The 17,468-nt window shown below is 45.6% G+C and overlaps 1 protein-coding gene across 1 annotated transcript in view; it reads right to left on the bottom strand.

Moving 5' to 3' along the window:
• The window catches only part of MTO1 (mitochondrial tRNA translation optimization 1), a 30,986-nt gene extending 13,518 nt beyond the window's left edge, over positions 1-17,468 (bottom strand). The window contains exons 1-8 of the mRNA XM_089655779.1: positions 17,331-17,468; positions 13,293-13,491; positions 10,607-10,806; positions 7,422-7,539; positions 4,413-4,702; positions 3,624-3,736; positions 3,360-3,550; positions 1,145-1,275 (exon numbers count right to left, since the gene is read on the bottom strand). Coding sequence (XP_089511905.1) covers positions 1,145-1,275; positions 3,360-3,550; positions 3,624-3,736; positions 4,413-4,702; positions 7,422-7,539; positions 10,607-10,806; positions 13,293-13,491; positions 17,331-17,453 — 1,365 coding nt within the window. The 5' untranslated portion in view covers positions 17,454-17,468. The remainder of the gene's footprint in view (positions 1-1,144; positions 1,276-3,359; positions 3,551-3,623; positions 3,737-4,412; positions 4,703-7,421; positions 7,540-10,606; positions 10,807-13,292; positions 13,492-17,330) is intronic.

Below are 17,468 nucleotides of genomic sequence, written 5' to 3'. Positions count from 1 at the left end.
GCTTTCTTTTGGTGGCATTTACTCGCTGCTGGGTGTTTTATTTTTTGCGCTATAAACAAAAAACAGCAAACAATTAAAAAAAAAAAGTTTCTATTTGTTTCTATTGTAAAATTTTGCAAACAGGTAATTTGTCTCCTTCACTGATGTGTGTTGATGAGGCGGCACTGATAGGCAGCATTGATGGGCACTGATAGAAAGCACTGTTGGGCAACGATGGGTGGCACTGATAGGTGGCACTGCTGTGCAGCACTGATGGGGGGCACTGAATGGTGTCACTACTAGGCACTGATGGGCACAGGTGGGTGGCACTGATCATCAGTGCCCTGATGATCAGTGCCAATCCATCCTCTGACAATTGCCAGTTATCGGCAGTACTTTCCTCACACTGTGATAGCATGAGCAATGTGCAGCTGATAACCGGCAACTGCATTTACCCGGTGATCTGCTGTGTCATTGGACACAACTGATCACGTGGTAAAAGGTTGCTGTGATTAGTCTTTTACCGCATCACGTGATCAGCTGTGTCCGTAGAACTGGACAACCCCGCTGTTGCTGTCATCCGGCTATGGCGCGGTTGGCAAGTGGTTAACAATATGCTAGCACTTCATCTATCTGGCTTTTTTTTTTTTTAATTCTTTATTTATGAAAGCTGAACAGCGGGTGGCAAACAGACACAGTAGTGCAGTACAATCAGTACAAGGTTGTCAAAGTGTAATCATTAATGGAACATCCATACAGTATAATCATGAGATAACAGTAAGCCATGTCCCTGTTCCATCTGCAAAAGTCGTACAATATAGAAAACCCACCTTACAGCTAGCTTGTTTTTTTATATAAAGATAAAACAGAAAAGAATATGGAAGCTGAAAGTCAAGGAAAAGAAAAGAAATACAGATAGGAAAAAAAAGAGAGGAAAGAGAGAGAAAGGAGATAGGAAATGGAAGAGGGGGGTATCAAAGGGGGGGGGGGTGAGGAAGAGGGGAGCTGTGAGCGGGGTAGGGAAGAGGGGGGTAGGGAAGGGGGGGGGATGTGGGGCGGGAGGGCAGAGGGGACAGGAAAGAAGGGACCAGAGGGCATTTTTTTTTTGCCAAGTCATAACATGAGAATTTGTTTTTGGAATAATAACAGATGCATCTCCTGGTACCTGAGCTGCAGCCTCTTCATACCCTGTGGTGCCGTTGATCTGCCCAGCCAGGAAAAGTCCCTGAACTAGAAATGTCTCCAGTGAGGATCGCAGCTGTCTGGGGTCCATGAAGTCATACTGCACTCCGTAACCTGCAAATGCAATGCAGCGCTTACAGCCCTAAACAGCATGCAGCATAAACAACAGACCGTGAGTAAAGGAAAAGTCTCAGATAACCTGCTGGTTGCTGAAAGTGACACGTGTGCCTGTGTACTGCGCATTAAGCAGCCACAGATTAACCAGCTGCAGTGGAAATCCAGTTCCTAAAATGGAAATAAACCCTCTTATCTTTTGCAGCCAAGGAAGCTGCCACCTTGGCCTCTATTTCATCTGCAATTGCCATGATGCTGCACATGTGTCCAGTCATTTGATAGCTTGACAGTTTGGTAGAGAGCACAAGCAGCTGTGACAGTGATCATCCGTGGTATGCCTTGAATGTAAGGCCTCACATAAGGCGGAATCCACTTGCTCAGTGGGGGACCTGTCCGCGGATCCCCTGCTGAGCGGAATGGGCGGATGACAGCTCTGTGTCTGCTCCGCTTATGCAGAGTGGACACAGACACAGCCCACTCTGCTCTATGGGTGGTGGGATGTAAACGGACTGGCTGTATGTTTACACCCGACTGCCCTCCAATCCACCCAGATGGAAGAGGAATAGATCCCCTTCTGTTTGTTTTTAGCAGACCAACACATGTTTGTTTACATCCGACACTCCAGAGGGGAATCGAGTGTCCTATTAGGTCCACTAGAAAAACGGACAGGTGGACCCCTTCAGACCAATCCTGTGATAGGGCCCTGTTTTGGGAGACCGTTAAATCGATGGGTTCAGTTACACTTTAAAGTGGCTGTAAACCCTTCCATATACCCAGTGAAGTGACTGGCCTCAGGTGATATGCAGAGATTAAACAAATCCTCCTACATACATTTTTTTTTTGGGGGGGGGGGGGTGGCAAGTAGCTGGTCTTGCCTAGTCTAGCACTGGCCCTGGCTGCATCTGTCCTCCGCCGGCTCTAACTTTAAGAACTCAGCGATCGCCGAGTACTCACAGCTGCTGTGAACTCTCAGCAGAATGAACTGCACTCCTGTGATCCGCAGGAGAAAAAAAGAGCTTTGGTTGTACTTCTCCTTTAAGATTACACATGTCACTTGTATGTAGAGAATATCTGCTTCTCCTGGAATTCAGCTTTAATAACGATGTTAGAGCGAACAATGCAAGGATTTATCAGAGCCTGTGCATAGGACGCTTAGTATGTTTCACACCAGCTTTGTATTCTGAAGTATAAATAAATGCTAAACTTTTTTTTCATTTTGGATAAAAAGGTAAGGAAGGGATATAACCCCTGCAAAGTGAAACAAAAAGAAAGCGCACCAACCTTGCGCATTACCTCAGCAGACTGTGATTTTATTAAATTGAGAATAATACTCACAAACAACGAAGTAAATCAAGCATATAGGCCCTCAAAGGAACTTTAGGAGTGTAGAACCAGTGCGAGTCACATTGCAGGGGTAGGCTCTGAAAGTAAGGCTGACGCGTTTCAAAGGGGGTCCCTTCTTCATCAGAGCTCTGCTCCCCAGCCTGTTTTAGAGCAGCACAACCTTCTATGCATTGGTGGTCGAATTTTCTCAAGTTCTGTTCCCATCCATCCACCCTTGCTCTGGGTCATAGAGCCACAGGAGAGGTTGTTTCTGTTTCCACAGGGATCTAACCCGTCAGTTTTTTGGGTTTTTTTGGCCATCTGAAGGCCCACTGGGGTGATATCCCTTCACATATTGTCCCACAGACAAAACAGGAACTGAGAAGGAATCCCTTTAAAACAACGAAATCCCTTTCTGTCAAAATGGTCACCAGAACTAGTGTCTCCATTGGAAGATTTCCCCTCTATTTCTGTTCAGATGACAACCTAAATTTTGGGATTTTCTGTAACTTTCACATTTGGTGATAACGGTAAACAGGACAAATGGAGAGGGTGACTCTACCCAACAGTATCTCACCCCCCCCCCACCCCCCCTAAAAACTTGACAGTGTCTCTAATCCCTCTCTATGCTATTCAAAACTAAAAAAAGTTTTACTTTAAATAAGACTTAAGGAATATATCTTATCATACCTGGTTCATTATCTAATTCAATTAAATTGAGACCTTTTGTTGAACCAAGGGCTCTGAGTGCATTCACTGACCTGGGCGAAGCATATGAACATTCTCTAGCCCGGGAATCTCCCTCAGAAGCCTTTCTTGGGCCTCGGCCGGCATTGTCACAGACAGCCCTTGAGGGTAGATAACCTCTGAATCCGCTCCCTCCGGCTCCAGCCACACCTGATGCCTTCTGCCAGGAAACCGCAAGATCTTCGACTCAATGGAAGGGCAGTACCTAAAGAGGGCAGGTCTAAAAATCACAAAGAAACTCAACAGGGTCATGTGATCAGTACGGGCAAACCTTATACCTGGGCCCCATGCTTGTCTCCTTGACATGACTGTTCAGGTGTAAGTTGTCCCGAATGATCTGCTCCACCGCAGGAGTTGTGTAGGTCAGATGACATGGAAATTGATCTTCAGGCTATAGAAAGCAAGGTAAATTAATGACACTCATCCGATGGATTCAGCAAGTCATAGAAGGTTTAGTTGTGAATAAAAAATAAAAACCAACGGTGTATGATTCACTCGAGCAGATTTCACCTCTAACAAAAATAACTATCAAGAGGACTGACCCTTTAAGTCTCTTTAAAAAAATGTGTAAATCCAAGATTTCATATGCCTGGTATGTGCCTGCTGTGCCATGTGCCTGCTGTGCCATGTGCCTGTATGAACAAGTATCCTGTGCACTTTGTATTGCTTCCTTTGTGTTCCAGCCAGACCCTCTGCTTTCCCTAATAAAAACTGACCACGCTAGGCATGAGAACACAGAGTGGTCAGTTCTCTAGCTGTGCTCTGCTCCAATGATCAGACATGTCCTGAACCCCCACACCACTCCCTGCACAGTCTTTCACTGGGAAGTTCAGTGAACTGCTGTTCCTCCTCCCCCCATCTCTTATGCAACTGAGAACAGAGGGAATGTGATTATAAAAAAGGGGGACAAAAAGGGTTAAGATTATATATATATATATATATATATATATATATATATACACACATACATACACACACACACACACAAATGCTTTGCCTTTTATTTCTAATTTAAACTGAATGGGTGGTTTTACAAGGTGAGGGTTTACATAGACTAAGTGTCTCACCTTGATCCAGACTCTGTCATTCATGAAGCTGAATGGCACAGGTGGGTTATCTGCATCGTGCCTTTCCAGAACACTGAAGTCTACTGAATCCTTTAAGATGCGAGGTGGGGTTCCAGTCTTCAGCCTCCCGATGGTGAAGCCCAGGCGTTCCATAGTATGTGCAAGACCAACTGCAGGCTCCTCCCCCCAGCGGCCAGCAGGAATTTGTTCCAGGCCAATCCGAACTGTTCCTCTAAGGAAGGTGCCATTTGTCAGGACTACGCTGTTCGACAATATCTTACTTCCATCAGCTAGAGGGACAAAGCATGGTCTGAAGATTATTAATGCTTCTTAAAGACTATTATTATAGGTACTAATTTAGCGCCTTCAATTTATGAAGTGCTTTACATATTTATTACACATTCACATCAATGCCTGCCCTCAAGGAGCTCACAATCTAAGGTCCCTAACTCCCATTCATACACATACTAGGACCAATTTAGGCATAAGCCAATTACCTACCAACATGTCTTTGGAGTGTGGGAGGAAATCGGAGTACCCGGAGGAAACCCACACAGGCACAGGGAGAACATGCAAACGCTAGGCCGATAGTGCCATGGTTGGGATTCAAACCGACGACCCTAGTACAGCCAGGCATAAGTGCTAACCACTAACTGCTGGATACTTATTAAGAAATCCTGTTTTCTACACCTTTTTCTTCAAGTAAAAATGTTATGTTCTACTCCCCTTCCTCAGTGCTGACACAGCTGAGTGACCCCCGGTTCACATATATGCGGCCGTGCAGGCCGCGTTTTGCGCGGACACGAGAGCCCATTCATTTGAATGGACTCCCGTGCCCCGTGACACGCAGGGAAGAAGTCCCTGCACTTCTCCTGGAAACGCAGCCTGCACGGGAACCTCGGTACCCAATACGGTTGCATTTTCCAGTGCGGGCGTCGTGCCATTAGAACTAATGGCACCCGCCCACGGGTCCACGCCATTAGAACTAATGGCACCCGCCCACGGGTCCACTCCATTAGAACTAATGGCACCCGCCCACGGGTCCACGCCATTAGAATGGTCTGCATTCCTTTGTGCGGGTGGTGCAGCTGCACGGATTTTCATGTGGATCTACAGCGGCACCACCCGCACAGATGTTAACCTAGCCTAACAAGAACTATTGAAGTCTGCACCAATAGATGGTGAGGTGACTTGCAACTTCTACCTGAGTAATAGCCACATGTGTCCTCCCACAAACCTGTATTGCAGAGGAAGAGAGGAGTCGGTGGTCCTTACCAGATCGGTTACTGAGAGCTGATTACTACACAGTGAGACACCCTGCACAAATGCTGCAACAGTATGAAATAGGAGAAGGTTCGTAGAATATCCGTGTGACTGTATACCTATTTCTGGGACCAGAGTTGGGCTTTCATTTATTGCATCTGCAGTCTGTACATTTATTAATGAACTTAAAAAGGTGAATGAAACACCAAATTCCATATATTAAGAAAAAAATGATGTTACTTCCACTGCAGTAGTGGAGGGGAATATACTCAGCAGGTATACCAACAAGGCCACCTATACGCTGAATTGTTTTTTTCTTTTTTCCCGAAATGTCTTTGTTTCCAGGCTTTGCAGCTAGAATGCAGAACCCTGTGTCCAGGGCACATAGGTCAACTGCATCATGAATGGCGCAAGTAGGAAAGGAAATGGAACAGTAATCGCACACAGACACATCAAACCTGCTATATCGCCATCATCCCCATACAGCAAATACGAAGGCAACAAAACCCTGGACATATACAGGAGCTATAAGGTCCCATTCACACTCACAAATCGTTTGCAATTCCGTGGAGATGTCTGCGGTTAGGTGCCGCGCATCTCTCCATGACCGTTCACATGTATTCACTCATGCCTGCACACAATTGGCCCTGGAAGTAGACAGTGATGGCATGTGTGATTACAAGTGAATGTCTGCGAATAGCTGTGGGCTCTGCCAGGCTCCCTTTGCTTTAGGCTCCGTTTACACCAATGCGTTTTTTAGTGCTTTTTGCAGAAACGCACTACAGTTCCACTTAACATGGTTTCCTATGGGACACGTTCACATCTATGCTTTTTTTGAGCTGCTGCGTTCTTGGAAAGGGTCAGGGACTTTTTTAAAAGCTAGAAGCAGGGTTTCTGCTACAATAGAGTTCAATGGAAAAGCTGCTGAAATGCACGGTAGTGCGTTTTTGCCGCGTTTTGCATTTTTATTTTGCCCAGCAACAAAAAAAATCACTGATCAAAAAAAAAAGCAAAACTGAGCAAAACGCAGTAAGAACATGTCAAAAATGTGTGAAGAAAAAATCGCAAAACAAACTGCAGAAAGCATCAAAACGCAAAATGCATATGTAAACCAAACCTTAATCCCTTTACGCCGGCCGCACACAAATGTGCGGCCTCCCAGCGTCTGGGCCTAGACGCCGAGCGGCCGCACATTTGCGTTCATGTAACAAAAGACATGTGCGCTGAAAGCGCGCGCCCTGCGCTCTCCCAGCACGCATGTGTGGTACTCACCGAAAGGTCCCGGTCCGCTCTTTCGATCGGGACCTTTCCCGGTCATGTGACATGATCCCTAAACCACGCCCCGCCTCCCGGCATCTGAAACTCTTAAAGGGCAGGGAGGTGCTGGCTGGAAGGGGTTAAAAAGTAACTTCACTTTGAGAACAAAAAGCTGAAAATTGGCCTGGACAGGAAGGGGGTAAAATGTCCGAACTTGAAGGGGTTAATAACTGTCATTTACATAATGACTTGTGTCGCAATTGTATATGCTATATTAGTTTTTGCCATTTTTTTCTCTCAAAAGTGGAGTTACCCTTTAAATTAAACCTCTCACTGGCACCTATGCACAGGAATCCCCGCTGAGTTTCCCCAAGGGCAATCATAAACACCCCCAATTTGCAAGTGTGAATGGGGCCAAAATTACAATAAAAGCTCAGTTAAGGGTGGCATCAGGTTGAATCCTTCTAAAGAAGAAAGAAAGTTTCTTACCTAGAATCACCCCACTGACTTGACACTTTCCAGGATGAGAAGGATCTGGTGGATCCAAAATCAAATCTTCTACAGATCCTTCTCCCACAGTGAGGCCAGGAGTGTTCAGAATCTCTTTCTGGACAAAAAAAAAAAAAACGAGTTGAAAGTTTTAATAGAACAGTTGTATGAATCTACACAAACTAGAATACAGATTTAAAAAGCCTTGTCCAGAGATTTCCTATACAGCGGGTAAAATAGGTATTGAACACGTCACCATTTTTCTCTGCAAATATAATTCTAAAAGGTGTTATTGACATGAAATTTTGGTAACAATCCATACATACAAAGAAACCAAAAAACAGGTGTGACAGGAATCACTTTGGGTGGGGGGGCCCATGGAACACAGCTCACTTTGGAGAGGTGGGGAGACCCCTGTCTCAGCTCCCCATATCCCTATTATGTGCAAGTCACCCTGTGCCTGTTAGGGGTACAGAATGATATATCCTAATATTGTTTGGGGGTTGTTGATTGTTTAATGTCATGTGGTTAAATCCCATTTTTCTATTGTTTGTCTGGTTTGGGAGCAAACTATTATGGGATGTATGTGTTTATGTGTATTAGCTTAGGGGGATGGGGGGTGGAGGGGGTGTCTGTCTCCAGCAGTCCTCCCTCCTGATGGGACTGTCTGTTGGTGTGTCTCTTGTTACTAAATGTAGATTGCCCCACCCTGTGTCATTATGCAGGGAGGGGGGGGGGGGTTGTCCCCTGAGTGTATATATCTTGTATCTGTATTAAAATAAACTAGTCTACCTCCTGGTTTACTTCAAGATTGGTGTCGTCTAGTCTTGTATGGTCAGCTGTGGTGTCTGTAGTCGGTGTTTGGACGGGGAAGCGGTATTCTAACGGAAGCACTCAAGCGCAGTCTGGGTCGGTTCCGTTACAACAGGCGTACCTCGGTTTAAGAATTTAATGCATTCTGCGGGTATTGCATAATATTCGTAAACCAAGACGCGGCTTCCCATAGGAGTGCATTGAAAACCAATGAATCCGTTCCGGAGGTCAGAAAAAAAAATCAAAGAAAGTCTTATCTGTTCAAAACTCTTCATAAAGTGCACTTTAAAGGCATAAATACTGTACCGGGATATGATTAAAAAAAAAAATGTAAATGCATTGAAAACCAATTAATCTGTTCGTATTGCGAAACAAATTTGTAAACAGAGCCATTATTTTCAATGACTTTTCATTTGTAAACCGAAAATTACATTAACCGAGGCGTTCATAAACCGTGGTACGCCTGTAAATAAGTTCAGAAATTAAGTTACGTGTAATAAAATGGAATGACACAGGGAAAAATTATTGAGCACATGAAGAAAGGGAGGTGCAAAAAGGCATGAAAAGCCAAGCCACCAGCTGCAATCTATCAGTAATTAGAAAGCAATCCTGCTGCTTGTCAGTGCATGTTAATATCAGCTAGTTCGGTATAAACTGATGGCCTATAAAAGGGTGTCTCATTACCAAGGTGTCACACATGAAACATCTCATGATGGGTAAAAGCAAAAAGCTCTCTCAAGACCTTTGCAACCTTATGCATGGGTTGTTACTGATATGTGGTGAACATTTCAATACTTATTTTACCCGCTGTATCAATTTTCCTTTACAGTCATAAACTGAGGTACTTCAACTTCATACATATTGTGTCAGAGTGGTCAGTCGCATGGCCATGGCCAATGATATGTGCATATTGCAGCCCTCAGTCCAAGGCTTAAGAGCCATAGCTGTGTGTAGTGTTGCTTTTAGGTCTTGTGCAGCCCTAGGCAACACACAAATCGTCTGCCCCCACGGACACTGACCAACACAACCCCCTCTTGCCCCTCCTGCGGAGAGAGCCTGACATTGACCAACCAACAACACCCCTGCACCTCACCCAGGAGAGCCTTCCACTACCACCTCCCCCCCAGCGATAGAGAGGCACTCATTCACAGCTCTGGACATCCCCAGGAACGAACGTCAGGCTCTACATACACCATCAAGCAGCCTCTCTTGGATCCCACCTGGTTCCCATGGTGCGCATGTCCCTTCTTTCATCCCTTCTTCTGGGGGGAGGTGCTGCCCCCTTGAAAAATGCCGCCCTAGGCAAGTGCCTAGTGGTAAATACGCCCCTGGCTCTGTGCCTACGTGGGCGAGTGTGCTCAACCAGCACTGGACTTAGCGCTATAAACCCTATTCAAATCCCAGCAATACCTAGGAGAGATCGGAATCATCATTCAGCTACCCTGTTTTGATCCAGCTTGCTTTCCGGCTCCATCATATCCGTATCTTTTGCTGCTGACCCTGGCTTGTGTCCCGACTTCACCTTCTGCCTGCAGTCTTGGTCTGAACTCTGACTTCTGTTTGTCAGATTGATACCTCTGCTGCCTGGCTATCACGGACTCCTACTTATCCTGACTATGCCTGCACGTGTATGTTCCTGTGGCTGATCTGCAAACCAGCATTCTGCACTGATCCAACCTGTACCTTTCCAACATCTCAGCAGCAACCAGACTGTCTTTTGATCATCTGCTGTGTCTGGACTAACTGCAGGCACCCCTCCTCATCCTGCGACATCCTGTCAACAAATCCAGGGGTATTGGACAGTAGGTGTAAGTGAAACATGGCCACCAGCAGGTAAATGACAGGCAATAACCATCATTTACATCATATGTCACAGTGATCAGTGGGCCCAGCAAGAAACCTCCACTTTTCTGGTGAAAGCTGAGCTTTTGCCCCAAGATACAATAGGGAAGCAAAGGAAAAGGAAAAGCCGGCTGATCTTATAAGGAAGAAATCAATAATTGCATACAAATTCAGCGATCTATAACTCCAAACCTACTAATTATTTTTGACATGCCGTTTTTATTGATGGTCACCTCTGCTTGTGCATTTTACAGCATATTTCTAGTGTGAACCTGACAGGCTTGCCATAAGGCAACTGTAATATCTAAAACCAAATGAAAATGTTCAGGAGTAATTGGGGCAATGGTGTCACTGGGCCTGTCACAGAGAGAAAAAGCAAGAAGGGATGCAAATAGAGACTGCTGTCTGCAGGGCCACTCATGTGCCAAAGGGCTGCAGGTTGTACACAAAGGCTTACCACCCTTTGCCCAGCACAATTGCTCCTTGTTATGGTTTGTGGAATAGGTAGGTGAAGGTAGATGACGTTATACCTGCATGTTCTGTTTGTACATCATCCTGTCGATCTGTGCTCGCAGTCCCCACACTGCTGGGCCTTTGCAGCGGTTTAAGACCTTGTAGTGGATTCCCGATATATCACAGATCCTCCCACAGACTCCATCCAGGGCGTCCACTTCACGCATTAGGTGACCCTTACCGATTCCACCAAACGATGGATTACAGGACATCTGACCTAGATGGGTAGAGATAAATCATTATTAGAGACAGACCACTTAAAGGAAACCTTTAATGAGAGAAGTACAGCGGCTACTATTGTTCGTTTTCCTCAGAGGATGTTAGTTTTCTGGTTTCAATGCTGATCCTTTTACTTAAAGCCATAAAAAAAAAAACTTCCCAATCTCCCCCCACCTCACTTGCCTCGATGCATTCACAATTAACCACTTGCCCTCCTGAGGATTTACCCCCCCTTAATGACCAGGCCTCTTTTTGCTACTTGGCGCTGCACTAATTCAACTGATAATTGCACAGTCATGCAATGCTGCTTCCAAATGAAATTTACGTCCTTTTTTTCATACAAATAGAGCTTTCTTTCGGTGGTATTTGATCACCTGTGCGCGTTTTATTTTTCACGCTATAAACAAAAAAAGACCAAAAATTTTGAAGAAAAACGATATTTTTTACTTTCAGCTATAAAAAATATATAGTAAACTCAAAGTTAGTTATACATTTAGGCCAAAAATGTATTGTGCTCCATGTTTTTAGTAAAAAAAAATCCCAATAAGTGTATATTGATTGCTTTGTGTGAAAGTTATAGTGTCTACAAATTATGGTATAGATACTGCAATTTACGCCATTTTTTTGCTATACAGCGCTGCGCTAGTTAACGGACAATTGCGCGGTCATGCAATACGGTACATAAATGAAATTTACATCCTTTTTTTCCCACAAATTGAGCTTTCTTTCGGTGGTATTTGATCACCTGTGCATTTTTTATTTTTTGCGCTATAAAAAAAAAGGCTGACAATTTTGAGGAAAACAAACTATATTTTGGACATTTTGCTATAAAACATGTCCAGTAAAAAAAAAATTAAAAATCAAATTTAGTCATAAATTTCTGCCAAAATGTATTCTGCTCCGTGTCTTTGCTACAAAAAACCCAATACGTGTAAATTAATTGGTTTACGTGAAAGTTATAGCGTTTACAAATGGCGGGAAAGATACTGAGATTTTTTTTTTTTATATACTAATAATGGCGGCAATCAGCGACTTATGGCGGCAATCAGCGACTTATGGCGGCAATCAGCGACTTATGGCGGCAATCAGCGACTTATGGCGGCAATCAGCGACTTATGGCGGGACTGCGGCGGACATTCTGACACTGGGGGGGGAGAACTGACTTGGCATCCCCAGTGACACCAATACAGTGATCAGTGCAAAAAAAAAAAAAACCACTGACACTGTACTAATGGCACTGGGAAGGAAGGGGTTAAATTTATTATTCAGTGAAAGGGTTAACTGTGTGAGGGGAGTGTTTTACTAGGGGGCGGGGTGTGTACTGCACGGAGACACACTGATCCGGACAGATAAACTCTTCTGTCCCGATCAGCATGTTAGGAGCTGTCAGGAACTGACAGAAAGCACAGCTACTGCAGCCCTGCTCTCTGTCACTGATTGCCGCTAATCGCCGAGAGTATAGCCGGTAACGACCGGCTGTGACCTGGCGACTGACATCTGCGGCCGTGATCGGCGGGACAGGTAGGGCGGCGGTGCGCCTCATGCGTGCCCCCTACCTGTTTTAAAAACACACGTTTTAAACCGTGGTTTTGCCCAGCCGTGCCGCCCTGCCGCCGTATTTCTACAGTGGCTGGGCGGCATGTGGTTAAAAGAAAAAACACTTCAAAGACCTTTATTGACTCGCCTGAATCCAACATCATGTGATCCTTCCTGGCCTCTCTTTGAAAGTTAAATACATACTCCACCTTTTGCAAAAAATTTATAAATGCACCCACATTAACAGAAACAAAAATATGGGTGTAACATGAAGTATGGTCAGAAAGTATTCTTTGAAGACTGGTGATCTACCACTGCAGTCAAGGCCCACCCTTTGTGTCATGATGCTGTAGCTTACAGTTTTCAGGATCCTGTGAGAACCCCTCTGATGGACAGCCAATAAAAAAAACCATTCACATCACTAGGCACTGACCTGAGCATTCAAAGAACTACCCTTCCACACTGCAGTCCAGAAGGGAGAAGACAAAAGATCTGGCCTTTCAGGTGACCACGGTGTCATGCATGAACTTGGGTCTTTTCGTTTAGTTTTTTTTAAACATTTGTTGATTACTTACTACGCCCTTCTTTAGCTCAAGTGTAGTGAGAGGGATTATCCCACAGAGTACCCTTTACAAAGCCTCTAAGTCACTGACCTGAGACAAGCATGCAAATCAGGAAAGTCAAAACTCCTTATCTGTTCATCTGTCCCTCTTCCTCTACCTGGCCGGAGTTATGATGGGAGGTATGAAATGGTGCTTCTGTGCATGGCCACTCTTGCTGCTCTACATAACAAAGCTGTACACCTCTAGAACATGAAAGCACCTCCCATATCGGGGAGCTTCCAACACTTTGCTGTATACAGTGTGCATGGTGACATATCTTGAACTGGGTATGTAGTTTGTGAAGGGATCATATCAGGAACTCGGCTGATACACACGTCATCCTTACCTATGGTTTCCACCTTGTGTGTGATAAGCAGTGTCTTGGCACCAGTCCGTGCCGCTGCTGCAGCAGCCTCAGTACCTGCGTGTCCTCCACCAACCACCACCACATTGTAGCACTTGGCGTTCTCCTCGTTCCTGGCAGAGGATACTGAGCGTCTGAGAAGCCGGGGAACTGAATATTGAACTCCATGAGAGAGGATCCACTGCAAGAAAAAGTCAGTCACTTCTATGGTCAGCACACAGAAGTAAAACAGATCTAGAACCAAAAGATCCCCCAGCCCACCCTGACCATGGAACCCTCTTAAAGAATCCTTCATCTACACGTCTGTCCAGCAGAAACTAATGGGTTTAGGGCAGTGTTCCTCGACCCTTTTACAATTGCAGCACTCTTAAAAGTATGCAAAATCTCAAAGTACTCCCGTCTAAAGTGTATCAATTGTAAATGTTACTTATCAATGGGAAACCTGGGCCTGGGACCATGAACACAACCGCCTTGATGAAACTAACTTCACATCAGAAGCCTCCCTTCTAATCAAAGGTTCAACCATCACGTCAGTGCCCTCGCTTCATGTCAGAGGCCCCCATTACAATAGAGTCCTTCTTTAAATGAGAGCCCTTCATCACAACAGCGTCGCACCTATACATGAGTCTCCCTTCACATCAGATTCACCCCCATCACATTAGTGTCGCTCCTATACATGATTCCCCCCCTACACATCAGTTAACCCTATACATGAGTCCCCTCTTCACATCAGAGTCACCCCCATCACATTAGTGTCGCTCCTATACATGATTCCCCCCCTTCACATCACAGTTACCCCTATACATGAGTCCCCTCTTTGCATCAGAGTCACCCCCATCACAGTGTCGCCCCTATACATGGTTACCCCCTTTACATCACAGTTACCCCTATGCATGAGTCTCCCTTCACATCAGGGTCGCCCCCATCACATTAGTGTCGCCCCTATACATGATTCCCTCTCTTCACATCACAGTTACCCCTATACATGAGTCTTCCTTCACATCAGAGGCCCCCCATCACATTAGTGTCGCCACTATACATGATTACCCCCTTCACATCAGTTACCCCTATACATGAGTCCCCTCTTCACATCAGAGGCCCCCCCATCGCATCAGTGTCACCCCTTTACATTTGACCATTCACATCTGTGACCCCCCCCATCACATCTGAGACCCCCCATCACATCAGTGTCGCCCCTATTTATGTGACCCCCCCCCTATCAGATCAGTGTCACTGCTATACATGAGACCCCCCCCCCCAATCACATCAGAGTCACCCCAATACATGAAGCCACCCCCATTCACATTAGATCCTCCCCTTCACGGAGCCCTCTCAAGTCACACAGCCTCCTCCTCTGTCACAGAAACATTGTTTGTCACAGTGCTGGCGACTAGTCTGCCTGCACCACGGAAACTCATGACACTGATCCAGAGCAAACTCACAGCACCCTGGTTGAGAAACACTGGATAAGGGGATTGCTAAAGATATGGAAAACTCCAAAACAAAGGGGACAGCAGGAATAGAAGGGATTTAAAAAAAAACATAGGAGAGGTCCGTGTAATGTGGTGTTTTTGCAGGATAAGCAGAGTACAAGCATCGATTAGGAAGCTATGGAGTGGTGTACTCATATCTGTGAGCTTGCGCTTGATGCCCATGACTACATTGCCACAAGGCACAAGGCACAAAAAAGTCACAACGCACGGCTGTACATAAAGTTGCATAATGTGTAATTTTTTGAGGTTTCAAAAAATGTAAAAAAAAATTTAATCCTTTTACAGGCACCCAATCGCTTCCATGGGCACTCACTACATTCAAACCCCATCCCAACCTATACATGTGACTCGACCGCTGTCTTTACTGGGCTCCACTGTAGCAACTGCTGGCCAAGAACCCACAATGAATGTTTCCGGGTAGAGGGGAGAGAGAGCAGTGAACATCTGTTTGTTGATCTCCCCTACCTGATAAAAATCCAGAAGTAGCAAGGATTCCATCACTTCTGGTTCTGCTGTCACTTTCCCTGCCCACTGTTGATCTGTGCTTTGTTAGCTTAAGTGGGGGGCAGGGGGGACATCGGGGGTCTAAAGGACCCCTGATGCTTCAATAAAGATAACCTGGGGGCTATTGGTCCCCTATGGGATAGTAATAAAGTCAAGTGAAAAATTTAGAAAGTGTAAAAAACGTTACACCTGAGTGCATAACCATCTCCCCCCCAAGAAAAAAAAAATGTGACCCACCCTGCCTCCAGATACATACATTAGATTGCCAAAAGTATTGGGCCCGCCCTCCAAATCATTGGATTCAGGTGTTCCAATCCCCTCCAAATCATTGGATTCAGGTGTCCCAATCACCTCCATGGACACAGGTGTATACAATCAAGCTCCTAGGCATGCAGACTGCTTCTATAGACATTTGTGAAAGAATGGGTCGCTCTCAGGAGCTCAGTGACTCCAAGCGTGGTCCCGTGATAGGTTGTCACCTGTGAAAGTCCATCCGTGACATTTCCTGGCTACTAAATATTCCACGCTCAACTGTTAGTGGGATTATAACAAAGTGGAAGCAACTGGGAACAACAGGAACTCAGCCACCAAGTGGTAGGCCACGTCACATGACAGGGCGGGGTCAGTGCATGCTGAAGCGCACAGTGCACATTAGTAGCCAACTGTCTGCAGAGTCAATAACTAAAGACCTCCAAACTTGGTGTGGCCTTCCGATGAGCCCAACAACAGTGTGTAGAGAGCTTCATGGAATGGGTTTCCATGGCCGAGCAGCTTCATCCAATCCTTACATCACCAAGTGCAATGCAAAGCGTCGGATGCAGTGGTGTAAAGCACGCCGCCACTGGACTCTAGAGCAGTGGAGACGTGTTCTCTGGAGTGACCAATCACGCTTCTCTGTCTGGAAATCTGATGGACGTGTCTGGGTTTGGCGGTTGCCAGGAGAATGATACTTACCTGACTGCATTGTGCCAAGTGTACAGTTTGGTGGAGGGGGGATTATGGTGTGGGGTTGTTTTTCAGGGTTGGGCTTGGCCCCCTAGTTCCAGTGAAGGGAACTCTTAAGGCATAAGCATACGAAGACATTTTGGACAATTTCATGCTCCCAACTTTGTGGGGTCAGTTTGGGGATGGCCCCTTCCTGTTCCAACATGACTGCCCAGCAGTACACAAAGCAAGGTCCATAAAGACATGGAGGAGCCAGTTTGGGGTGGAGGAACTTGACTGGCCTGCACAGAGTCCTGACCTCAACCCCATAGAACACCTTTGGGATGAATTAGAGCAGAGACTGCGAGCCAGGCCTCCTCCCCCGACATCAGTGCCTGACCTGACAAATGTGCTTCTGGAAGAATGGTCCAACCTTCCCATAGACACCTCCTAAACCTTGTGGACGGCCTTCCCAGAAGAGTTGAAGCCGTTATAGCTGCAAAGGGCGGGGCCAACTCAATATTGAACCCTACGGACTAAGACTGGCCATACATTATACAATTTTCTTTAGAAAATTGCTTTAGATTTACCAAAAGCCATATAATAGAAGGTCAAACAACACATTCAATTGTACCTAACTAAGCAGGTCCTCGCACTACATAGTTGAAGGTAAATCTAAAGGCAATTGGGCAGAAATTGAACAGAAAATTGTATAGTGTATGGCCAGCCCAAGACTGGGATGCCATTAAAGGTCATGTGCGTAGAAAGGCCAGCGGCCCAATACTGGTGGTACTATAGTGTATACCATACGGGGTTTTACAGAATTTTCTACATAAACACAAAATTGGCTCTGGAAACAAAAGGGTTAAAAATAAAAGGAAACAAATTAAACACTGCAATGTGACTACACAGAGATATCTGCCATAAAAGGTGTCCCCATCCATGTCAGGTGTGTTAGTGTTGTCACTGGGTCCACAACACCCGGCAGATCCCTTTATATTTCCATTGCAGACCCAAATCCTTTCTGCTGTTCACGACATTCATCTCCCCTGGTGTCACCTTCCTACACAGCTCCGTTATCCTGAAATCCCATCCTTACCTTCCCCCCATGCTCTGCTATGGACGTAGCCATCTTGCTGACCTCATGACTTACCACAGAGGTGACGGGGAGAGAAGGGAGGAGGCGCTCTCTGTGGCCCTCTGCTGGTCTAGAGGAAAGCATCTGTTCCTGCCCTGT

Source organism: Staurois parvus, unplaced genomic scaffold (genome assembly GCF_062004578.1).
Source record: "Staurois parvus isolate SC_StPar_1 unplaced genomic scaffold, SC_StPar_1.0 ptg000867l, whole genome shotgun sequence".
NCBI lineage: Eukaryota > Metazoa > Chordata > Amphibia > Anura > Ranidae > Staurois > Staurois parvus.
The sequence above is the reverse complement of the archived record's forward strand: the minus strand, read 5'-3'. Positions and strand labels throughout refer to the sequence as shown.